Source organism: Emys orbicularis, chromosome 5 (assembly GCF_028017835.1).
Source record: "Emys orbicularis isolate rEmyOrb1 chromosome 5, rEmyOrb1.hap1, whole genome shotgun sequence".
NCBI lineage: Eukaryota > Metazoa > Chordata > Testudines > Emydidae > Emys > Emys orbicularis.
In genome coordinates this window covers 120,951,797-120,978,484 of record NC_088687.1, presented here as the reverse complement: position 1 = coordinate 120,978,484, position 26,688 = coordinate 120,951,797, and the positions used below count along the sequence as shown (strand labels likewise).

Below are 26,688 nucleotides of genomic sequence, written 5' to 3'. Positions count from 1 at the left end.
TTACAAAGCTGAGCTGGGATTTACAGTCTGGTCAGCAGCATTTGCCCATTGGCTATTGAGGCCACGCAGGAGTGCCGCCAGCTTTTCTGCCGCCCTAGGCGGCGGAAGGTCCCGCCCCGAAATGCCGCCCCCCCACAGAGGCGGCGGAAGGTCCCGCTGCCAAAATACCGCTGCGGTCGCCACCCCCGAAATTGTAGTGCCCTAGGCGACCGCCTAGGTTGCCTAATGGGTTGCGCCGGCCCTGAGGCCACAGTCGCTGTTCACTACTTGGTGAATTCTCTCTGTGTCTGATCCTGGTGTGTTAGAGGAAAGCTTGGCACTGCCGGGTGTGATATGAAAGATAAGTATTTGAAGAAGGATGCAGGGGGGCTGTTTATCTGAACCATCTATTTTATAAAGCTCACTGTACATGTAGGGTCACCTCCTGGCTGGTATTTGACCAGCCTGGCCGGGTTTTTTTTATGGATTTGCCAGTTTCCAAAAAATTAACTTAATCTGCCGGAGTTTTTTTTACGTGGATCTAAAAATTTGCATTAGTATCACAATACACTGGCATATCTAATGTTAAACGTTTGTGTCCAGCTAACAATGCTGCCGTGTTCCTACTTCCACAGTTTAAGTGATAATAAATCAAAACTGTTGCAAATACAGCAGCTGTCTGCCCATCAACACGCAAGCGCACCACACGTGTGTGAGAGGGTTTGAGTCATGTGAGAGTGAGGAGATGTGTATTGTTATCAATCTTATCTGTGTTATCTCTCTAGATACTATACGTGGATATTGGGGGGGTGCTGTGGAGTTGCTTTGTGGTTGGAGGTTGGGGATGTGGCTGGCTTGCCTGGTGGGTGGGGTGGATGCCGGGGTTTTTTGCATTTCAAACGTGGTACCCCATGTACATGTGAGTGAGTCAACTCTTCCAGCATGGAACATTTACATATTCTGAAGGGGGAATCTGGCACTTAGCCACACTGTGAACTCCAGTGTAGGAGTCCACCTAGGATGTTACCGCAGTGTCTGGGGCTCCCAAAACACTGATGGATGTGCAGGGGGATGTTCCAAGAGGAATTATCTGGAAGTGTATAAAAGGCTTTTCTAATTGATCCTACTCCCTCCCTTGGAAAGAGCCAAACTGTCTAATCTTTATGAAAGCGGCATGACTAATGTTTACTTGCTGGACAGATATTGCATAGGGGGTGTTTTTTGTGTGGCGATCGTCTTCATCTCTTATTTACTGGATCAATAAAGGTAATTATCTAATACAGGGCTAATTTTTTACTAACATGCTCAATAGAATACAATGAAGAAGTATTTCCTCTGCTCTTTACCAGAACATCTTAATTGTCTTAAATATATTCAGAATTGAAAGGCATTAACCAAAGCACTTGCGAGATTCAGAGGCCGCGTTTGTGCTATGGGCTCTACAGCGGCATAGTTACAGCAGTGTAGTAACAGGTGCCGTAAGTAACCCCATAGTGTAGACACCAACTATAGCGATCAGAGGGGTTTTTTCTGTCACTGTAGGAAATCCACCACCCCAAGCAAAGTTGCTAGGTCAACGGAAGCATTTTCCATTGACCTAGCTGCATCTACAGTGGGGGTTAGGTCGGCATAGCTATGGCACTTGGGCAGGTGGATTTTTACACTCCTCACTATGTCAGCCTAAGTTTTAAGTGTAGATCAGGCTTGAGTTTTACCCCCAAATGCCATCATTAGCAATGGTACTTCATGGACACTTGTTGCTATTTTTTTTTAAACTGCTACAGTTTTAAACCTTTGCTCCAGAAATTGACACCTAACCTATGCACAGTATTATTATCATAGCAACACGTCATTGTCTCCTGATCCAGTTTTTATTGACGTTAGCAGAAAGACTCCCATTGATTTCAATGGGCATTGGCTCAGGCCCTGCGCATATTATAGTGTGTTATTGTGAGACTCTCTATATCATGCAAACAATTCAAGGAAACACTCTGTGAATGAGCCATTAGCAAGTGCACTGAACTAAATGGTTGAACCTTCCTGCCATGAATCTGTTTTAATTCAAGTCCTTTCTCAGGACCAGTGCCCAGAATAATTTACTGTTACTCAGTTGTTACTCGGGGGATCAGTAATTGGCCCATCCTAAAAAAGCCCCTTATTTTTATTTTTTGTCCATCTCTTTCTCTCTCTCTCCCAAAGTGTGTTTGATTGTCATGTTTTACTCAGCGCACTTAAGCCAGGGGTCCCCATCTTGAGACTGCTCCACTCTTGATTTCAAGAAGAGTTCTGTCTATGTGGTGGGGCTAGGATGAGGTCCCACATGGATGAGCACATGCATATATCATCTTACCAATAAAAGGCTGCTGCTGTTAAAGTCAGTAGGAATTTCACAGGATCCAGGAGAAAAGAATTCATAAATATCTCTTTACAAAAGAGGATATTACACACCAAAAGACCTGGTCAGAAAACTTCAAAAAAAAAAAAAAAAAAAGAATAAATTGACGAGCAAGTGAAAAGTAAATCCTTCAGCAGGAATACATTTTACCTCAAAACCTCCCACCCCACAGCTTGGGCAGTGCACCCTCTCTCCCTATGCTGCAGTGAGACCCACGCTTTTAGGACAGTTACTAACAAAGGGCCTGATCCGAAGCCCATTGAAGTCCACATAAAAGTCAAATGCCATTGGCTTTCATGGGCTTTGGATTGGGCCCAAATACAGTAGGCCCTAATGCTCTGTTATATTAAAGTTCAGATCAGCAGGCAAAATTCAAGTATCAGGTAAACCCAACATTTACATCCCCACATCATCATTTATAATTTGCATCAACATTTTTATTAGCTGGGGCAAAAACCAGAATTTGTCATCCTGGATGCAGAGGAAATCCCGTGTGTCCCAATATATGCTCACACAGTGCTGAAAGTGATCAGACAAAAGTGGCTGTGTGGTTGGGGGGACAGTTTATCATTGTCTACAGAAATGAAAGCGACATCACATTTGCCTGTCCCCAGCCCCTATCAATTCTGCCCCCTTCTCTGTTCTGCCCTCCCAATCCCCACATAAATTCATTCTGACCCTGCCCCTCAGCCTCACTTCTGTTCCTTTTGGGATTCTTCACCCCCTCCTCTCCCAGGCCTGTGGGGGAGGCTCTAGCAGGGTCCCCTCCCACCTTACAGACTGGACTGGGTAGCTCCAGGGATTCTTCATCCCTCCTCCCCTCTTCCCAGGGGGTTGCCGGAGGGGGAGAGAAGCAAAGGAGTTGATATGTTGCTCACAGAAGAGGGTGGGGAGAAAGAATTGGAGCTGCTCTGATCTGCTGGGCTCTTGTTGCTCTCCGTCCCCTCCCATGAGAACAGCTTTGGCTCCTGAGGTGTGGAGGGGGAGAGCTCTGCCTGTCCTGGAGCAGACTTGATGGCTGCTATGGCCCAGGAGGTAAGCGAATGCACTCTCAGTGACCTGGCTTGAATCATAGAAGATTAGGGTTTGAAGAGAGCTCAGGAGGTCATCTAGTCCAACCCCCTGCTCAAAGCAGAACCAACCCCAACTAAATCATCCCAGCCAGGGCTTTGTCAAGCCTGACCTTAAAAACCTCTAAGGATGGAAATTCTACTACCTCCCTAGGTAACCCATTCCAGTGCTTCACCACCCTCCTAGGTAAATAGTTTTTCCTAATATTCATCCTAGACCTCCCCCCACTGCAACTTGAGACCATTGCTCCCTGTTCTGCCATCTGCTACCACTGAGAACAGCCTAGCTCCATCCTCTTTGGAACCCCCCCTTCAGGTAGTTGAAGGCTGCTATCAAATCCCCCCTCACTCTTCTCTTCTGCAGACTAAATAAGCCCAGTTCTCTCAGTCTCTCCTCATAAGTCACGTGCTCCAGCCCCCTAATCATTTTCGTTTTCTTCCGCTGGGGACTCTCCAATTTGTCCACATCCTTTCTGTAGTGGGGGGTCCAAAACTGGATGCAGGACTCCAGATGTGGCCTCACCAGCGCCGAATAGAGGCTAATAATCACTTCCCTCGAACTGCTGGCAATGCTCCTACTAATGCAGCCCAATATGCCGTAGCCTTCTTGGCAACAAGGGCACACTGTGGACTCATGTACAGCTTGAGTTGTACATATTTTATTTCCTGGGTCTACAACCTATTGCAGCCTGGCGCGCTTTCAGCACTGTGCAGAGGACATAACGCGTCCAACAGAAGCAGTGGATTCTGCTAAGCCCTTTGATTTCCCAGGCAGATTCTTAAATTGAAAATGTTCCAGCATTGGCAGCATTTTGCCCATAGTTTTAGGAAGCACATTAGGCACACTTAGAGTTCTGCACTTCTTGGCCTAAGGATATTTTTCCTACACACATGCCCATATTAACGGAATACAATTAATTCCCTGCCCTTTCGACTCCTCCCAGGATTAGTGAGTAGCCACACATTTTATACAGCTGAAGATAAGTGACACACTTGTGGTCCCATCCTGAAGTCTATGAAATACTAACACCTACATACACCCACTCAAGCTGAAAAATCATAATAGAGCCTATCATATATCTTATTTTCAAAAATCCTATATTTAAGGGTTTATTTTTAAATAAACTTTCTGTTTCTCAGTAATAGGACAAGGTTTTCTTTTTACATTAGTAATTGTATACCTCCCCCTAGCTTTTTGATAGCTCACAGGGAAAGCTACTGGCAATAGAAATTTGGGGCTGGATTAGTAAAAGAATAATGGGAACAGATGTTTTTAATTCATAAAGTGCATCAAATAAATGGAACTTTTACTTCTCATTTAGATACTTTTGAATTTTAGTGACTATGTTTAGGGCCAGATTTTCAAAAGAGCTGGTTACATATCCTGGTTAGGCACCTAAAGGGTGTCCAGATTTTCAATAGGCTCAGCTGCCACTAACTCCCACTGTTCTCAGTGTGAGCTGATGGACGCTGAGATGATTTGAAAATCTGACTACTCCTTTAGGTGCCTAAATGGGAGCTGTTGAGTGCTAAGCACTTCTTAAAAATCTGTCCCATATCACTGAAGGTTGATAATTATAGTAAACCGAAACATGTTTATGTGGGTAATATCCTATATGTTTAACTATAACTCAGTATATATGATGGATCCCTAATTTATCATCACACTGGACATTTTAATTTAAATTATGCTAATAGTGAGGATTAACTGCAGATTATGATTCTAACATTTATTTTCATGCGAGTGAAATAATTTATTCTTCCTGCCTTCTAGCTCTTTTTCTCCCCTTTCATTTCAACTCTACAGTGTTTTGTAAGATAGACTGGCCTGCAGTTTTGATGACATTCACGTCTCCTCAAAAAATTGTTCTTGGGGTTCTATATTTAAAAACAAACAAAAACTGGTGTTTTAGAAATTTCTCATGATATGTTTTTATGGTGTTGAAATGATCTGCCAAAAACTCTGCCCTGGAACAGACCATATTTTGTAGTGCACAGCATGCAAAGGACATAAGGAGACTCAGTCTTGCATTCGTGCCTCTGTGGAGGGACTAGGCATTTGCACTCCTTGCACATCAGGATAGGGGGATTCCTGTGTTTCGAGGAGTGCTAAACGCCTCATAGAGGGTGAGGAATATAATTTGTGACACAGCTGAGTCTGTAGCAAGAGACTCTCTGTGCTACCTCTGTGCTCTTCTTGGTGCATAACCCCTCTACTCTCAAAATGCAGGCAGTGCCTTAAATCATGATCTCGCCTCTAGAAGTCTACAGTTTGTTTCAGTTGCCAGATTTTAATGGCAGGGCAAACTTTTAAATGGGTAGCTTGCTATTGCATTCCTCTGTATATCTTTTGAGTCCCTAATTTCCTGTATTTGTATGGAGCCCTTGACGTTTCTAATGGTTTGCCTTTTCTCACTTTTTCCTTCTAGCTGATATTATTTCTACAGTTGAGTTCAATCACACTGGAGAACTACTGGCTACTGGGGACAAGGGAGGTCGGGTTGTTATATTCCAAAGGGAACCTGAGGTATGTTTGTTACTGCTTCCTGCTGTAATTGCTCACAAAGCTTTTTTTTTTTACACTGCTGAGATCTAATAGATTTTTTGAATGCTATCAAGAGTAACAAAAACTGAATGTTACCTATTTTGAGAGGGGTGGGAGGTCAGTGTCACTCCATGGAGCATTCCGTTAATTGCTCTGTTGTGGAGATCACGGATCTTGGCTGAGAAAACAGGGGGTGAAGTCTTGGCCCTATGAAGTCAAGGGCAAACCTCCATTGACTTCAGTGGGGCCAGAATGTCATCACCCATAGGGATTGAGTGACAAAGGGGTCTCAGAAAAGAGGCTTGTTCGAAAGCGTGTTATCCTTTCTGCCTGTAATATTTAGGTTCAATTAGGTGAATAAAAGAAGATAAGAGTCTTAATTCAGAATTTCCCTGCTATTCCTAGTTGCTATCCAAGGCCAACAATTGGAAGCACAGAACTTTTAAGTTAAGGAAAAGCTGTTTTTGTTTTTTGTTTCTTGTTTAGTCTGAAATTCATAGTTAAGGTTCCACAAACAAGCTTAGTTCTGCATTTAGTAGCAACAACACCACAAAGCTATATGTTATAACATCCCTCTTATATCTTTCGCTCTTCCTTTTCAAATTCTGCTCACCTTCCCTTGTATCATAACTATGGAATAAGTAGTGTCATACCCTGCCTGGTTTTGTTTTGGAGAATGCTGTACACTGTCATCTCAGCCAGTATTTGGCCAGTGGAGGGGGTTAGCCAGAAGACTTGGTTATATATGGATACTTCAGTCTCAGATGCACACTGAGGGGGAGAATCAGTCAGGTATAGCAGTCTGTGTACTCTGTAGAGACAGGATGGTTTGGACAGATTTGTATTTGTGATTTCCTTGGTGGCTTATTAGGTAGATAGTGAAAGCTGGCTGGTGAATCTTGGCCTGATTCTCACCTATTTACACCCACTGTAGAATCCCTTTACACTGCCAGAGAGTGTTCATGAGAATCAGACCTTCTATGTTGCGGATAGACTGTGAAAGTGTTGTGACTGTCGTGTAATGGGGACCTGCGAGGGGAGAGGACAGGTCTGTCTTTGGTTTGTACATGAACGATGAGAAGTAAGGAGTGTACAACAGGTTGATAAAAGAAGGATGGATTGGAGGAGGGTCTGTAGCTCCTCTCTGGAAGAATGTAGTTTGTACATTAGTATGGGGAGTATGGATATTATCCTGGGGCATGTAGAAATGTAATGCAGATAAGTTATAGGGTGTGGCTAAACATTTCCAGGAATGCAGGGAATGGTCAGAGTTAAGGCTGCTTGTGAAAATTAAATTCTGAATTCCCAGATTGTCACATGCAATTTTTTAATAACCACAACATTTTAATAAGATTTTTACTGAAGTAATTCCTCTTTTGCATTCCTAATGATCTTAACAAAGGCTTTTTTCTGGGTATTGAACATCATTTTAATGCCCATGAAAAACTATTTTATTTGTCATAGTAAAGCAATCTGTCAACAGCATGTTTTAAATTTAAAATAAAATATTTCCTAGGATTGTTATATTTATGATGGCTACTAGCTTACCTCAGTCAGCTCAGAAGCTGGAGATAAAATACTGACATCATCAGACACATTTTTGTTTCTCCATGTTCTTCACAGAGTAAAAATGAGCCTTACAATCAGGGGGAGTACAATGTTTACAGCACGTTCCAGAGCCATGAGCCTGAATTTGATTATTTGAAGAGTTTGGAGATAGAGGAAAAAATAAACAAGATCAAGTGGCTACCACAGCAGAATGCAGCCCACTCCCTTCTGTCAACAAATGGTAAGATAGAAGAACCAGTACAAGAAGTATCAACATTCTGCTCTGGCCCATTCCAACCCTGCTGGTCTCGCTTGCCCACTATTTCCCAATCTCATTTCAAATTAAATTTGCATTTCAATAGTTTCCAGTTTCAGAGTCTACTAAGAAAAATTGTTACATGGATTTTGATATTTACTATTTGTAAGTTTTATTCACATTCACAGACGAGGATTCCTATCTGAATGTTCATGAGGCATTTAGGGATGGAGAACGGTGAAATTTTTCGGTGACCAAACAGAAAAATCATTTGTTCAGCTCCACTTAATGAGCCATCTACTTTTGCTAGTAATATGCAGTTCTGTTCGGAAAAGCAACTATGTGAAAATGGGACCTTCTTACTCAATAACTATGCTTTGTATGTGTATGCAGAACTATATCTGCTGACTTAAGTAAAAAAAATAGGGCTTTTAATACTTTTTACTCCTGTTAGCCCTTCAGAACCAATTCAGCTGAGAGAGAGATGGATTACATTTCCTTCGAATGTATTATCAACAGAATTGTTTACTAAATTCCAAACAGTTACACTTGGGTATGCACAATAGAGAGCTAGTGATACTGATCCTTCTTTGCAAAATACTTAGAAATCTTCGGATGAAAAGTGGCATACAAGAGCTAAGTAAGGGTTTGTAAAGGTGTCACTGTGGGAATAATTTGAAAGCATACAGTTGCACAAGTGTCACTGAGGAGATAATTTGACTTCCAGGACCTTCATTACTGTTGATGATGCATGACATGGGTAAAAGCCAGCTTGATTCTCAGATGCCAGGTTGAGTTGACAGCACTCTGATGTAAAAATGTTTTACTTGTAAAACTGAGCAAATTTAGAAATCACTGACAGATAAGAAACATGGAACACCATAATGCCATCTTAGACAATTGCTTTTCAGAACAGAACTGCTCTTTAAGGCAAGGTCATTACTTCTAGTCAAGGTTTATAACAATAAAACAATATTCACAGATTAGAACATTAATGTCTAATATTGATCAGTGTTTCTCAGTCTTCTTGCCTTGGAACTGGGTTTTTAATACATAAGCTTTTTTGGGGCACTCTGACATAATACACAATTCTTGGTATTATATTAATTATTAAGGGTCAATGGGAGCTGCATTGATGCATCCAAAAGCAGAATATACCTAGCGTGACCAGATAGCAAGTGTGAAGAATTGGGACCCCCCCCCCCCCTTTTTTTTTTTTTTTTTGCAGGGAGGTATAATTGTGTATATAAGACAAAGTCCCTAATATCGGGATGGTCCTGATTATATCAGGACATCTGGTCACCCTAAATGTGTCACACCTCCTTATGCGTGTGGAATGGTTTTACTATCTGTTTTCCTCTTGGCAGCTGACATGAAGCAGATTTTTAAAAGCTAGCTACAGTGAGGGCTAAATTTATCATTCACAAAAGAAACATGGCATTTGAGAGTTCATTTCTGTACATCTCCCTAGTCTCAAATATCTTCCCTGATTCAAACAAGTTTAACAAAAGAATCCTATTTTAATATAGGCAAAAGTAGATTTTCTGTTTTGGAAAGCAAACCCTGTTACTTCCATTCTAAAGTATGCTTTTAGAAACCTCGGGAAATACATGGGGCTCAGTCCTCGGCTCTACCGAGCTTAAACTTAGCACAAACTCTAAGTCACCTTCCTGCTTCCCTGATCATGGGCTTGCTGGTGGGTTTGAAATGAGATGTCTCGGGGCTGCCCTAAGTTACCCTGGTTGCAGCCAGACACTCAGCCAGCCAAAGATTCGGCAAAATGTGCTCTGCCCCTTCCCAGCTCTGGCACAACCCTGACATGCCTTCTGTGCAGAGGAGAGTGGGGAGAATACAGGTGGCATAGACCTGAACATGCTGGCTTTGGACACTCAAAGATTCCTCTGTGTTGGGGGAATCCTTCGCTGTCCCTTTAGGGCAGTTTCTCATTACTTGGCACTGGCGCCACTGACGACTGAGCCCGTGGTATATGTAGAAGGATGGTTTAGTGGGTAGGGCAGCAGCCTAGAATTCAGGAGACCTGGCTTCAGTTCCCTACTCTGCCACACCTGTGTGACTTTGACCATGTAATTCCCTACCTCATAGAAGTGTTGTGAAGATACATTCTGAGGTGTTCAGGAACTTCAGAAGTGGGGGACATGTAAATACTTTAGATCAACAGCAATTGGTTATTGTTCAGACATTTTTTTCTGAATCCAGTACTTGGATGCAAAATTAGAATAAGGCAGATCTAGAAAATTATGTTTTAGAATCTAAAGCACAATTGTGGTCAGTAAAGTGAGTGTGTAAAAATAGCATCTAATTATGCAGCAGATCTTCTCCCAAAGAGCAAATTCTACCCATAGATACAGATGTGTAGCTCCCACTGAATTAAATGGAAGACACACCCATGGATCTGAGGTCTGAATTTGGCCCCATGTGTCTTCACATCATATTTGCTTCTAAGAGAAACCAGTTTTCAGTACAGCAAACCGTGCAGGGGCTACACAGCTATGGGAGAGGGAGTTGGATTCTTTCCAGGTCACACATCACCAGCAAAATTTGTCAGCTAAGTTCTGATTGCAGCATCTTTATTAATGGAGACAGAAGGACCCCACTGTGACTTTCAGTCCCAGTGTGGGCTAGCAGTGCTTGCAGTCAGCAAAATTAAAGTTTGACTTGTAAACTGAGCTAATTAGATATTATAATAACAAATCACTGTGATTCATTGATAATTCTTTGCACTACAGGGGCCAGTTTCTGACTGAGTTACATCAAAAAGCTCAGAATTTGGCCTATACAAAGCCTTTCATCTGAGGATTTCAAATTGCTTTCCAGACACTAATTAATTTGAACTTCACAACACCCCTGAGACTGAATGAATATGGAACCTCACAGTGCATTTCTACAGTCCCTTTTCAAAGCATGTTGACACTTTGAATATTTAAGGATGTTGTGAGTCCAGAGGGCATACACGCGGAGAAGACAATCAGCAAATATGATCCATTTAACCATTAAACAAGCAAGTTTTCCTGCAAAAATTGATGTGCTAATCAATAGAGGTCAAATCCTACCATGAAAGAGATGCATCTAATGTTGTTTCTTCTTATGGTGTGCATTGGCTTTAATAGTGAAAAGTGAAAGTTGGATTGATTGCATCATTACATTTTTAAAAACTTATGAATAGCATGGTAGTTAGACAGGAATTTTCATTGAACTGTACACACTTCATAATAAATCTGACTACAAGTTACAAAGAAAACTTAACTTGCCAAAAGGAAACACAAAGTGGTGTAATTGTAACATATATTTGATGTTAGCTAGGTACAGCTGCTCAAATATAGGTTGATATAACTAAAGTCATAGACTGTAACTGTTCAATGTTAGGATTTTTGTTGCATGAGGGTTAGTGGGTGAATAAAAATTTCTACATAAGCTACATAATAGCTATAATGCAGTTCGTTTTCTTTTCTGGGAGAGGTAGGTTAATTGATTTTAAAGCAAAAGAATGTCAAAGTTAAACACACTACAGAAATGAAATGTGACCACTTTTTCTCCTATCAGATTGTATTCTTTTTAGGGACTGTGTGGAACAAAGCTGCAGTCTACATGAGTGGGCAGTGGCCTTTAAAGTCTGTCCTGTTGTTGTTTGTTTTGCCTCTTTTTAATGCTGCCATACTTGTCCTAGCAAATTTTGTCATGCGAGCAGTACTCTTTGTAGGGGTGCAATGAATTTGGGCACTGCAACAGACACTATTACTATTAGATCACACACATAGAGCCCTGATCCCTCAGCTTCAAAAAAAAAAAATGTACAGGCCTCTACCACTTGAACTGAAGGGATTGTTCCTCAGCTGACATTAGTGGTAGGTCCCATAGCCTCTGTAGGAGCCAGTCACTAGAGAGCAGCATAAAAGTCATACACACCCAGCCAGTGCGTTCAGAGGAAGGGTTTGAAATGGTTATCAACTCCCAGAACATTAGTGTCCTTTTTCCTCCCCACTCCTCTCCTTTAGAATTTCTCTCTCTGTATCTCCCTGCTGCTGCTCTTCTGTCCATGCCTCTCTCTTGGAGATGAGGAACTCCTAAATATAGCCGCCGTCCTTCCCTGGTCTTTTCTCTGCATGAGCCTGTGAGGTAAAGATAATAAGTTTTTGCCTATTCTTGCAACAGGCCGTTCATCAGCTAGACAACCCATCCACCGAATACTCCTATGGCGTTGCTTCTGAATATCCCAGCAAACTAGACCAAACTGCACGGCTGTGCACCTTTCATGGGGGAGGGACATAGGTTCTCAAGGGCGTGCCTTCTACAGTGAGCAGTTTTGGTCCACTCCCCCTATTAAGTGCGGAGCAGGGCTCTGAGAGCAGTTTCTGCTAATTTTGTTAGCAGGCAAGAACGGGCTGAGTCTCTTGTAGATTCAGTAAACCCTTCATGAGTCAGCAGTTTTGCAGTTAGAAAAGTGGGTCTGAGTTGCAAAATTGAGTTTAGGTGAGTGCTCTGTTTCGGTAGTGTTTATTATCTTAAAGGTGAGTAACAAAGTTCAAAGTCTCCTGGCTAATAGAAACTCTGGTTTCTTTTTTTAAAAGATAAAACTATCAAATTATGGAAAGTTACTGAACGAGATAAGAGACCAGAGGGATACAACTTAAAAGATGAAGAAGGGAAACTTAAAGATCTGTCTACCGTAACATCACTACAGGTGAGCTACTGGGCTCTGTGAGAATTCTTTGTCCAATGTCCAGCTGTTCTCTGACTGATAAAGTATATGCTCTTGGGCCCTACTTCAGCAAAGGATTTAAGCACGTGCATAACTTTACTCATGTGAGTAGTCCTATATCCTGGATTGGAGCTTTAGGTCCTAAAATATTGTCTAGAATCCCTGATTTCTCTCAGCAGCAAATATTTTATAGTGTAGTAACCTCCATGAAAAGCGTGTAAAAAAATTACCATCAATTTAGTCTAGCTAGTCAATTGTAAGCTCTTTGAGGCAGGGACCATCTTTATGTGTTTGTACAGGGTCTAGCACAGTGGGTTTCTGCTCCATGATTAGGCTGCTGGGTGCTATGATAATACAAATAATGAGCGATAATAATCTATGTACAGCCGGCCTATACATATCTAGCATTTGTTTTCAAAGACTTAATTTATTATGGATCAGAAAAATTATAGCCTTTTTGTCACTTGACAGCTTTTGATGAGGCATAAAGCAGTGAAAGAAATGCAGTAAATTATTTAAAATGTAGTTATATCTCATTCCCTGCGCTGTGCTGAGTTTCTCAACATATACACAGAAATTACTTTAAAAATTTGTATTTAATTTTTTTTTGTAGGTGCCTGTATTGAAACCTATGGATTTGATGGTAGAAGTCACCCCCAGGAGAATCTTTGCTAATGGTCACACCTATCATGTCAACTCAATTTCTGTCAACAGCGACTGTGAGACATACATGTCAGCTGATGATCTCAGGATTAACCTCTGGCACTTAGCAATCACAGACCGGAGTTTCAGTATCCTTTATTATGATTGTATGCTCCACTATTATTCACACTCAGAGGGCTTTTTTAAATCTATTTTAAAATTAAATGCATATTTTAACTTTCATTTTTATTTTAAAAATACCTCCCCCATCACAGTCTCTGGGAGTATTTGTAACAGATAAATACATAATTTTACTCTACAGGCGGTAAAGTTGGTTACCAGTTCAAAGCACCAGGGAATTTTTATAGATAATTACCAACCTCCAAGTTGATTAGTGTCCAGTTACCAGGAAACTGACGAAGTCTGAATGATCACTCATCGCCTGACTAGGCTACCTTATTCCCCCATCTCCCACAGACTTTTTATTCTGAGTTGCTCCTTAGTGGGTGAAAACAGTTTTCAGAATTGACAGTCTTTACCCCTGCTTGCTCACCCCCATGAGAAACACTGAATGAGAGATGGTCATACCAGGCCTAGGTCTCTCTTTGACATGTCTAGCCTGCCTGTGACACAAACCTCTTCCTCCTGGTTTGCACCTGCAGCTGCATCTATCTGTAGTGCTGGCCCAGTGCTGTGCATTATGGGGCATTCTAACAATCTGACAGGGCACTAAATGCAGTTCAGCAGAGTGGGGAGGGGAAATCAGCCTGGAGGAAGATGATGTAGAGAGGAAAGGTTGACATTTTCCTGGAGAGGAAAATGTAGCCCAGACTAAAGTGTCTGTATTGTGTGGAGTGTAAAAGGACCATTAAGGAGAGGCACAAACTACTTTGAGGCCAGGACAGAATGCTGGGTCAGCCTGCCCTGCATTACTGCATTGTTATGATAATTTTTTAAAGTATTCTTAATGCAGGTGAAATTCTATTTCTGTGGGTGTTTATATAAGTCTATGGGAATTGGAAGTGAAGGCAGTGATCTGCCAGCAGAGGATCTCTGTGATGAGTTACATTTCTACCAACAAAGGGAAGTTTGGGATGATTTCTTCGTCTCTGATGGAGTTACACCCCCTCTCTTCTAAATCATCTTTGGGGCCTAATCCAAAGTCAGTGGAAAGACCCCATTAGCTTCAGCGTGCGTTAGAGAAGGTCCTTAATTTTTTGGTTTGTTTTTGTTTTGGAATGGACCAGATTGCACCAAATGGCAGGTGCGATATAAAATGCCCCCAGTGAAGATACCTCCAACTCCTGTTTAGGCCCTCATCCTCCAGACCCTCTTCAGATTAGGCATGTTGAATTGTATCCTGAAAAACCAACCTACTCAAAGAATGTGTTGCAGGGAAAGTATAAGCAAAGTGCAGCTCCATCCAAATTTGATTTCCAAGTACTGCCACCTCCCTCTTTGATTATGGTTATGAGAGCACATTTTCCCCTGTCCACTAGCCCTCCTGTGTGCAACACATGCACCTCTTCTGCATGTTGTTTATTACAAGCTAAAAGGAAAAACGTTGTTGGGAGCCCCTTGCTGAAGTGTTGGCATCACATCATGAAATTGTAGGGCAGTCTGTTATTACAAATCCCTAATAAAAGAATAGGGAATCCATGCATCCCATCCCCTGCAATAATTGTGTTTGAATACAAAACCAGGGTTAAATATCATTAAGGCTGTGACACAAGATGACAGAAGCCAGGATATAGAATCCAATGGAATTATCTGGCATCTGTCAGTTTCTGTCACAGCTTCTCTATTATTCAAACATTTTTCATTCAATTTTCTTTTTAAAGTCTTTTCTATTGTTCACTGGTTGGGAGGTTAATTTCCATCGCTCGGGAGAGTGAGAGACTGATTGCACTGCCTGGAGCCTAGCATTGTGTTGACAATTTCTGTGCATACTTCCCCACATAACTCTGCCTCCATGCATCAATCCAGAGATAGTCAAATTGTGCCAGCTTGTCTGGCGTCTTTATTATGTGGTTATATGTTTACTAAGGGTTTAATTCATATACCATTAAAGTCAATGAATATATTTACAACTGCTTTAATGAGAGTTAGATCAGGCCCAGTATAACTAGGGAGAGAGGTCCATTTCAGTGGAAGGTAGAAGCCTAAATACCTTTGAGGATCTGAGCCAAAATTTCCAAACTTGGTTGCTTAAAATAAGGCATCTAAATCCATATTCAGGCACTTAAATAAAAGTGGCCTGATTTTTCAGAGTTGCTGAGCATGTAACGTTTCCCTTTGAAGATATTGCAGTTACATCATGGACGAATTTGGTCCTTACTTCCTACCAGACAAATAGGAGTGACTAGAAAGTACTGGATATAAACCTAAGCCAGCCCAGCACCAAGCTCCTCCAATCTTTCCCTCAAGTTTGGGACAATTTGAGCTTTGCAGCTAGCCCCTCTGCCTCCCTCTCATGGCCGTACTTGTGGGAGGACAAAGGAGCAGGAACTTCCTGGAAATTGTCCTCTAAAGGAGACAAGTGTTTGGGGCATTGAATCCCAGGGACTTATCAGGGGGTTCCTTCTCCTCTGCCACAAGAGCTCCTTCAAGACCTGGACTGCCATTAGCATTGTCCCTGTATGGCTACTCTAGCTCTACTAACTCCTTCCTGGGTTGCATTTGGAAATGGGGGCTCTGCAGGGGACTTTGCCACAGAGCATAGCTGGATCCCCTGCTGCATGCCCTCCTCCCATTAAAACCCTGTGGAACCCCTTTCCTGAGGACCCCCACTGGAGAGGCATCTACAGGGTACCATGGTGAAACACTTATGTGGAGGCATGCACCATCCCTACTTCCATCCTCACAAGGGGAAGCCCTCCTGGCAAAGGTTCTCTCGATGCACATTTCAAGAGAAGATGCTCCAGGCCTGTATGAACTGTTAAACTAAAGCCCTAGATCCAGACATTCCAAAACTTTGGGAAAGTTCTAATCCAGATCGGGATGAACTTGGAAAAGGTTTATACCTAGTGGTTATAGAAGATGGAAACAGGAAGAGGAGTATTCTCACTGCACCTGCCAAGGAGCAGAGGATGCTGTGGGAGAGCAGTACCTGCCCAGGTCAGGGAAAGAAGAGGGAGCTGTCCTCTGCTCCCCCTTACTCTAACCCCTGGTTATTCCATAATTGCCAGTTATGTGGTTTCTTCTTTCCACCTTCCTTTGAAGTGTCTTTTCTGGCCACTGTCAGAGGCAGGATCCAGGGTTATGGAGCACTGGTCTGATCCAGTAGGGCAGTGTTGGTGTTCCTGCATAGGGTATTCAGGACAGTTACTCTGCATATTCAAAAATATGTAGGAAAGACATTAACTGCGTTGCTATTGGCAATCCTTTGTGTTACATCAAGTCTGGTGTAAAGGATACAGAATTCCAACACAAATATCTTGGTTAACTTTTAAAATAACCTAAATGTTAATTATATTTAAATATGTCCAGATTGATTTTTTTTAGGCAATTTCCCATGCTAAAAGCGTGAAGACTAAATATCAGCCCTGAGTGAATTTCTAAACCCAAGATATCTGTAAATCCCTGAAAATAGAAGGGTTACAATGAAAGTAGTGATATAATCAGAACTTACATGGCCCGAGTATGGTCCTGGATAAGATTTCACATGTATGTACAGCTTTATATACAGATCCTTTACACATATTAAGTAATCCTCACAACAGCCTAAGAGAGCGGTAAATAAGTATTTTACCCCCTTATTACAGATGGGTTAAGTGAGGCAGAAATGTTAAGTGAATTGCCTAAGAGAGACCTCCTTATCTTAGATTCCAGCATCATTAAATCTCAGTACAGCTACCCCCATTATAAAAAACCACTTGTTTTCGGTCTTCACAAATGCTTGGCCCTCAAAGATACATCATAAAATCCATGGGGTGTGTGTGTGTATGGGGGTGCCTGAATGGTCAGAAAAGGCTGAAAGACAGACTGTTTTTATGACATAACCTCCTGCATGTCTCAGACAGAACAGTTTGAAAGCAAGGCTGTTTGAGATTTAATACCATCATTCAGGAGTTTAGCATTGCTATTCCTGTGTATTCACTTACTGCTGTGAGAACTGTGTTACATGCATCCACAAACTCTCACAGCAGAATATTTACAGATAATTGATGATCTTAGAGTTTTCAGTTGAACCATTGATTTAACCTTTACAACACTAAGCGATTCCCTGATAGAGCCCTCAGTTTCCAGGTGTACTCGGTTTGTGGGGTGGAGGGAACTGAGTACATTTCTAAATAGTAGTTTGGGTATGGAAAAGTTCCTGCATGTGGGAGGCAGGATGGCTTGGGACTGTTGTCTGGATTGGTTGCAGTGGAAGGGGTCTTGCAACTTGGAGACAGGTTGGTATGAGTACAGGTAGTGAGAGACATTAGGCAGTGGTTGGGCTGGGAATAGATTAAAGGGACTGAAGGGACTCTGGCAAATGGGAAGGGGGACAGGTTGAAGTGTACAGTCCCAGGAGATAGTGGATTGACCCCTGCAGCTGGACATTGGTTGGATGGGAATATTCATCAAGGGGAGCTGGTTGGTTCAGCCTCGGAGAGGGACTGCTCTGAAGTACCTTTTAGGTAGGAGTTGCATAATGAGGTTGAATTAGCTGTAGATTACGCCCATCATGGCGGTAAAAGAAGGATAAGACAACTGGAAAAGGTGGTTTTAGATCCGCATCAGTCTGTGGAGAGAATATATTTTTGTCCATACAGTTACCCAGCCTACATATGCATTTGTGCAGGTGCACCTGTCTCCGTGAGATTTCGGTCTGGCACATTAGGGGAGACTGCAGCGGGTAGTACTGAAAGGTGAACTGTCGGGTTGGAGGGAGGTCACCAGTGGGGTTCCTCAAGGTTCGGTTTTGGGTCCGATTTCATTTAATCTATTCATTACTGACCTCGGAACCGAATGTAGGAGTGGGCTGATAAAGTTGGGAGGTATTGCCAATTCGGAGAAGGATCGGGATATTCTGCAGGGAGACTTGGATGACCTTGTAAATTGGAGTAACAATAATAGGATGAGATTTAATAGTGAGAAGTGTAAGGTGATGCATTTAGGGATGACTAACAAGAATTTTAGTTATAAGTTAGGGACGCATAGGTTGGAAGTGACGGAGGAGGAGAAGGACCTCGGAGTCCTGGTTGATCGCAGGATGACTATGAGTCGGCAATGTGACGTGGCTGTGAAAAAAGCTAATGCGATCTTGGGATGCGTTAGGCGAGGTATTTCTAGTAGGGACAGGGAGGTGCTGCTTCCGTTATACAAGGCGCTGGTGAGACCTCATTTGGAGTACTGTGTGCAGTTCTGGTCTCCTATGTTTAAAAAGGACGAACTCAAACTGGAACGGGTACAGAGAAGGGCCACTAGGATGATCCGAGGAATGGAAAACCTGTCGTATGAAAGGAGACTCGAGGAGCTCGGTTTGTTTAGCCTAACCAAAAGAAGGCTGAGGGGGGATATGATTGCTCTCTTTAAATATATCAAAGGGATTAATACCAAGGAGGGAGAGGAACTATTTCAGCTCAGTAGTAATGTGGATACAAGAACGAATGGATATAAACTGGCCGTGGGGAAGTTTAGGCTTGAAATTAGACGAAGGTTTCTAACCGTCAGAGGGGTGAAATTTTGGAACAGCCTTCCGAGGGAAACGGTGGGGGCGAAAGACCTCTCTGGCTTCAAGATTAGGCTTGATAAGTTTATGGAGGGAATGGTTTGATGGGATAACGTGATTTTAGTCAATTAGGCATTAACGTGCCATCGCGGGTAAAATGAGGGTCCAACTGTAGAATCTTGCCTGTATGCTCGGGGTTCTACTGATCGCCATATTTGGGGTCGGGAAGGAATTTTCCTCCAGGGTAGATTGGCAGAGGCCCTGGAGGTTTTTCGCCTTCCTCCGCAGCATAGGGCAGGAGTCGCAGGCTGGAGGATTCTGTTGTGGGTGGGTCAGCTTTTGTGGCCTGCATCATGCGGGAGGTCAGACTAGATGACCATATTGGTCCCTTCTGACCTTAAAGTCTATGAGTCTATGAGTCTATTAAGGACTAAGGAACCAATAACTAGATGGCATTCTGCCTGCCTTTCCATTCTGCAGAAAACAGTCATCTCTCATACAAAACTGTCTGGTTTTTGAGGTGGATTGCCTCTTGGTAAAGCATGAGGTGTTGCATGATGCAGTTAGGTCCAGGCACATTAAGAGAAGAAATTCTGCCAAGCATAAAGTTTAAATTATAAATAAATACCACTGGGCTCAATGCCTTCTGCTGTGCACATCAGAAGACTATTTTAAAGTCAATAAAGTCAAACAATTTTAAAGATATTGGTTTGTTTCCCAACCTTTTTGCTAGATGGAACGTGAATGAACACAAAGCAAAATATGGTGGCCTGCGTACATCAGATACATGATGTACACAAGGCCCAATTACATCCAATTAATGAATTGAATATATTTTAGCCTGAAATGGCATTTTTAAATAAATGATCTGGCAATGATACATCTCTGTCTTACTCTTTCCCTCTGATGCAGCTCTGCTACATATAATGAACTACATTCTGTTTGCCCAAGAGGTTGGATGTGACAATGACACAAACAAATATAACAGAAGAGTTTCTGGATACTCGCACACATTTTAACATCTTTATGGGCTGCATAAAAGAGTAGCAGAAGCAGTGGTATTCTGACACCGCTATCAGCATTGCACCAGTATGAGTTATTTAAAAAGAAAGTAGGAAGGTTTGATTTGTAGAATTTTATTTGAAATTAAAATAAAATGGTTTGCTGCCATTATTTCAGCAGCTTTACAAATCACTGAGAATTATTCATTTCTGTGAAAACAGAATGATAAGCCAATGTAGATCTTAGGCTTGTTTTCATTTTGGAAAATACTTTAAATCAATCTTGCAAAATTCAACTTGGATGCTTGCCTGAGACAAGTAATTTTTTGGACAAGTAAGTAAAATATAATTTTTTTCATTAGCATTACTTTAATTTTGGTGAAAGGCAGACAAGTACGTTTTGAGTAAATTTCCATAAAATAATTGCAAGGCATCTTTAAACCTTTCTCTCTGTTTGCAAACAGATTTCCTCCATACCTTGGTGGGGGCAGAATAAGTCATGTCCTCATAGGAATTTAGTATATCTTCTTCTTTCTTTGCTAAGCAGTTTAACATGTTTGGTTGCATTAGAGAGAGAGAGAGACACTGCATCCTTAATTATACATATTCTGTACTGAGGCAGAGATTGCTACGTTTGTTAATGTTCTGTCTGAAATGGCTTAGCAAGTGTTGCCCATAGCTTGAACCTTTAGATAAATTATCTTGAATATGGTGAACAAGAAAACAGAACTGCTGGAAGCATACTGATAAGGCTTACTTCACATCCGCGGTAATCTCTGGATGATCTAACCATACTAAATATTCTTTATGAGCATGTATTTGGATTGCTCACACAACTATGCAGATCATAGCACTTGAACTCCTTTCATTTCCTGGTAGCATGCTATTTCACTCCAGAGGCTGCCGTGGCATTGCTATGGTAACAACAGCCCCAGTTCCTATACGTGCTCATCTTGAGACTCATCTTGACTAAAATACTCATTTCTCAGTCAGGTCAATATAGTCCAGGGTTATCCTGTTTTAATAAAAAATTCCTTCTTTAATGTCCCAAAAGGGTTAAGTTAATTAGCAAATCACCATAGGCCCTTCTTATAATCTAATGTATTCCAGCATTTGAAGCATATCATGGATGGTCACATCGTTAGGCTCTGTATCTTGTGGGAATTAATTTACTTTGGAAATATACCCCCCCACCCCCCAAAAAAGGCACAAAAATAGTGAGCCCCAAATAGCACTGCACACAAATGCATGATCTACTGTGGTAGGTACAATTGCATCTGAAAACTTCATTAACATAGTACACATACATACACATTGTTCTATAATGGAGCCCCTAGGCTGAGGAATACCCACTCTTATAATACTGCCAGGCTTGTTTCCTTCAGTGCAGTGCCTTTGGATGCAAAGCTGAAAGCTAATACACAGCATTCTCTTGACATTTTTGTGGTGCGGTGTGCTGACAAGTGTGTGTCCTTGGAATGAGATAAGGTTGTTTCTATAAAAGTCTCCAAATGTGATGACTGTGCAGACTATTTGCAGTGCATTTCTATTCCCATGGACAAATGCACTGTCATAAAGCCCCGCTTTCCTCACTTGATCATTTTTCTCATACAAATACTTTTAGTTTGGGAATTATTATATAAAAATAATTTCTCATCTGCAGTTGGAAAGTGCATAAAATCCATTTTTAATGCTTCCTTTAGTGCTGTAATCAAGGGCAGGCTGTGCCACTCTATCATGCATTTAAAGACATACTATAGCTTGGGATATTCTGCCAGAAGAGCTGCTGCTGGCTGAATCTTGAGCCTTAATTTTGATTTTTATTTGTTCTGTTTCTCCCTTTCACTCTATCACAATGTCTCTCTCATACACTCTCTTTCTGTCAAAGCGTAAATAAGTATCAGTTGGCAAAGCTAAAGTCAGGGCTATAATTAGGAAGTAAAGGACTTGAGGCGCTACCAGCCACCTTATTCCCTAGGGTCTGGCACACACCCAAAATTGGAGCACCCTTAGTAGAATTTGAGTTGAAAAAATTCAATTAATTCAGCTGGACAACTAGGTTTTGGAACAGTGTAAGGCATCTATTGGTCTGCTGCTTTCTGAGTTTACTGAGCCGCCAAATGAAAATAAGAGTTGCCAATAGAAACCAACAGAGACTAGGGGCCTGATCCAAAGCCCATGGAAGTCAGTTGGAGGATTTTCAGATTCTAATGGTAATTTCTACTAGGGGCTGTGATGCTTCCCTCCCTCACACCAATATAGTGTCAGTGAGTATGTTTTGGGGGAGAGAAAACAAAACAAAAAACCAAGCCAAATTTTAAAAAGTGGAAATAGAAAGTAAATACCAGCCATCCCGGCTCACTTAATCACTGAGAGACATCCTTTTCCTCATTTTCTGTTGAAACTGTAACCTCTTTGGGGCAGAGACTTTTTCTCCTTAAATATTTGCTAAGTGCATTCAAGCTGTATGTACATATATGACAGCAAAAGGCACGCAATATGTATAGCAGGTCCATCATTCTCATAGTTTTTGAAGCCAGACGGGACCATTAGATCATCTGCTCTGGCCTCCTGTATAACATAGGACATAGAATTTCACCCATTTACCCCTGTATTGAAACCACACCTGAAAGTCACAATGAGAACAAGTATTCCATCAATTCCTTCCACAAGCAGAAGATGCAAAATGGGCAGAAGTTGTGAAAACCATTCAGGACAGAGAAATCATACAAAGGAATCTATTGAGATAAGGAAACTGCAGAGATGTTAGAAAAACTGTGATTCATCTTGGGAAAAAGCAAGCCAATACATCTCTAGGAAAATAATAACTGAGTGTCATGATGTACTGGGAATAATATTTCATTATTTGTCTGCTTCTGGACCAACAATGGATATATTGTCAGGGATTTGTGTTTTTACTGCTTACAGCAGAAGTAACTTGTGATGTTGTTTTCTATGCAGTGGTGCAAGCATGGCGGTCCGGTCCACCGTACCAGTAAGATATTTATAGCCGGTACTCTGTACTTGAAAGACACAGGAGGAGCAGAATGTGGGGCCGCTGGGCAGCCCCACACCAGCAGCTCCTCCGGTGTGGCTGTACCACCCCCAGTCCTGCCCCCAGCCCTTCCACATAGCTGCATCTCCTGTCTGTGGTCCGTACAGCAGCCCCGCCGGAGGACAGGGCTGGGGGTGGGGTTGGGGGTGGTACAGCCAGACTTGAGGAGCTGCTGGCGTGCGGCCACTTTAGCCACTGCGGTTCTGGAGAGCCCTGGGGTTCAGAATGTCCTCCTCCCACTGCGCTGGAGAGGAGCCCCCCCCCCCCCCCCAGGGTGGGATGGATCATGGGGAGGGGACGGAGAGAGTATGGGGGCCCCGGGCTGGGGGCAGGGCAGGGAGGAGTTACATGGGGAGCTCATGTGCCCCCCCTTTAGCCGGTGCTCCTCTTTTGTGTCCCTCCCATGAGTGCAGCGTACCAGTAAGAAAAGAATTCTACTTGCACCACTGTTTCTGTGTGACTACTGCAAGCCTTTAAATGGAGTAAAGTAGCAAACGTCTTGTTGCTGATCAAGAGAAGTGGATACATTGCTGATGCTTAGTATTGCATTTGAATGCCATGCTGCATTCATGGACAAACTGCTACCTAAACATTTTTATCTCACTTGAGGGCTGTCTTATTCAGTTGCTGTCTCCTGTACCCCATAGTCCTAATTTCTTTACCATGACCACATGAAAAGCCGCCTTTCCAAAATGATTGGGAGTTCATGCTTAGCATTATATTTATTTTTTATTGATAATTTTCAATAAGAAAGTGGCTTAATTTTCAAAGATGCTGCAAATTCACGGGTCCCATTGATTTCAATAGGACTTGCAGGAGTCAGCACCTTTGAAATTCAGGCTCTGCTTTTAAAAAGGTATTGAAATTAGCAATAAAATTGCTGCCTTTCATGCATTCAGTAGTTTGGGGACCAAGATGCATTTGATAAAAGGTTAGCGGTTGGTTTCCCTGAAATCTAGTTAAGTAGCAGGTTAGCAACATTTATGAATCCTTCCTGCTGTGTCGCCTAGGAACATCTATATGTAGGAGATCACTAGTGCATCTAATCTAGTATCCTGACTCTGGCTATGGCCTATGCCTCAGAGATCGGTGAAAACCCCCACCATGGGGCATGTGCCAATTGTGCAATACTGTGTATTGGATAGGGAGAGAGTTCTTTCCCAAATCCATCTGGCTGTTGACATAAGGCCTGAAGCAGAAGGAAACTCAGGAGAATTCTATAAGTGCTGCAAAGCAGTTTAACTTCTGGAAGAAGCCTTTTTATCATTCATCCTTGGGAGCTAGTCTCTTATCAGTATATTCTTTATCGGATGCACCAGAAACTGAGGCTGTTGTTCTGTAAGGTTAAATTAAGTGTTTGCTGCTATCCGTCATATTGCATTCCGGCTTTTTTTTTAATTACTAGTTCCCTATTCTATTGGTAATTGGAAGCTTCACAAATACGGCCAAGATTTTAAAGTTTGGCTCCTCATTTCATATTTAGGCACCTAAATAAGTAGCCTGAATTTCAAAAGTGCTGAGCTCCTCCCAGCTCCCACTGAAGTTTTTAAAATCTTGGTCTGTGGTTTTTATCCCCAATGTTTACAGGTTTTTCTATGAATGTCATGGACATGGACAAAATGGTTGTATTCATTGATCATATTATGGTGATTATGGAGCAGAATAAAGCCCTGTATTTATGTTTTTCCTCATCCCACATCCTAAGCAACATACACACAAACTCTACTTTTATTCTGCTCTTGTCAGCTATTTAGAATGAAATCCTAGATTCCAGAAAAGTAAAACCAATTCTTGTTTTCATTAGTTGTTGGGAAAGCGTCCTTTGAATTTCTTATTGTACTGAGGAGTTCCCAGCCGATTGTATCAGTAATAAATCCCAGTGGAAATCAAGGCAGTATAGATTTGTGACCTGATGGGCAGGATAGCCTTGGTCTCTAACTACTGTAGGTTTGTGCATTTCTCTAGCAGATAGAAGCACCACAGAGGTAATTGAAGTCTTGGTTAGCTGATTTAATAGTTACTGAGAGTAAATTCAACAGTGGATTTTTAAATAGAAAAGATGAAACAACAATATATATTGCCCCCCTGGTCTTGTCATACATCTTCATGAAACAGTTTGCATTTACTTTACATAGTGCTATTTGTAACGTTAAATTAAGCCCCCAAACAATGGTAGCTTCAACAAAATGCATTAATCACTAGACTTTATTTTACTTATGCAGCAAATTATTACTACACAGAGAACTTTACCTGCAGGCTCAAACAAATCTGCCCAGACTCAAAACAAAATGATGCATGCTTTTCTTTTTTGCATTAAATTGAAGAAAAACATTTCTAACTCAGAGAGAATGAAATCCTATATTTTTTTTTAACAGAGCCCTTAAGCAAGGAGTATTAGAAAACCTTTATTGCATACAGCCTGATTTTTCTTTAAACTATTTTAGATGCTGCATGGAGCCCAAACCAATTGGCTATGTAACATTGGATAAACAATAATTAAGAAGAATATAAAAGGAATAAAGAATTCTCCTGATTGATGGTCCTTGGACCATTCTGGCTCCCTGGGCATGCAGTTAAATAACCTATAAGACATACCTGGTTTTTGTAACCACTGTGCAGTCAACACATGGAGTAAAATAAAGAATTCTGAGCTTGAAACAGAGTATCTCATGCTGTTACCAGAGTAAGGATTTTAGAAAAAAGTTGCAGAAAGATACCCTGATGGGTCATTCATCACTGCCGGTTAGGAAAGAATCTAGCAAGGCTCTCTCTCTCTCTCTCTCTCTTTCTCTCTCTCTCTTTTTTTTTTTTTAATGGAAATGACATGAAAATGTTAACAGCATCAGCCAAAGAATCAAATAAGTAATTTATTAACGATACTTAACTACCTGGCTTCTCTCAATTGTAACAAATATTGTAAACAAAACCTTTCACACATGCTAATAGACATTTGCAAGAAATGTTCGATCTTATTTTTGCAAAGTGCAAAAGGGGAATAAGCCCTGTTGTATTTCTAGAATTATATAAAGGGTTTGATCCTGCAAACATTTACATAAGTAGCCCATATTTATGCAACATTCTCATTAAAAGGGGGTGCAGGGGTTAATTTATGAGGAAAGATTAGGGTCTCAATCCTGCTCCTATTGAAGTTATTGGCAAAACTCAAATTAGTTCTGTAGGTTTAGGACTGGGCCCTCATCCACCTGAGGCGGCATTTATACCATGCTCACCCTGCTTTGAGTGCCTTAACTGAAAACGTATGCCTAGATTGTCAACTCGTCAAGGCAGGGCTGTCTTCTTTTTATGTGTGTGTATAGCACCTAGTGCAGTAGGACCCTTGTCCGTGATTGGGATCCCTAACTACTACTACAATAACAAAAATAAATAGTGACAACAACAAATAGCCTGGGTAAATAATGACTACATAGGACCTGATCTAAGAAGATGTTGAGTACTATCATTTCCCATTGGAGTCAATGGGAATAGAGATCTCAGCACCTCCAGGAACTAAGGATTATCACAAACCTCACCACTTTCCACTCTAAGTGCCAGATACATTTCTTCGACCTTGTCTTCTGTCATATAGCAACAGGTATATTACAAAACAAGACCCTCCACTCCACACACTTCTCCCTCTGGGGAGATGATGGGAGCAGAAACATGTGACAGGTATGCAGTCATGTTGCTTAATGCACTGCTGTAAGGGGCTCAGATACCACGGTGATGAGCGCAGTATAAAAACCTACATAGAATAGCTTCTTTTAAGAGGTGCACAGCAACTTGCAAGGCCCAGCCCTATGGAACTATGATAATAGTTTACT

General features: G+C 41.7%; 1 protein-coding gene across 2 annotated transcripts in view; it reads left to right on the top strand.

Annotated features, from left to right (window-relative positions):
• The window catches only part of PPP2R2C (protein phosphatase 2 regulatory subunit Bgamma), a 280,242-nt gene that overhangs the window by 198,756 nt on the left and 54,798 nt on the right, over window positions 1-26,688 (top strand). For both annotated transcript variants that reach the window (XM_065404868.1, XM_065404870.1), the window contains 4 exons: window positions 5,874-5,971; window positions 7,613-7,778; window positions 12,380-12,492; window positions 13,124-13,301. In XM_065404868.1, coding sequence (XP_065260940.1) covers window positions 5,874-5,971; window positions 7,613-7,778; window positions 12,380-12,492; window positions 13,124-13,301 — 555 coding nt within the window. The remainder of the gene's footprint in view (window positions 1-5,873; window positions 5,972-7,612; window positions 7,779-12,379; window positions 12,493-13,123; window positions 13,302-26,688) is intronic.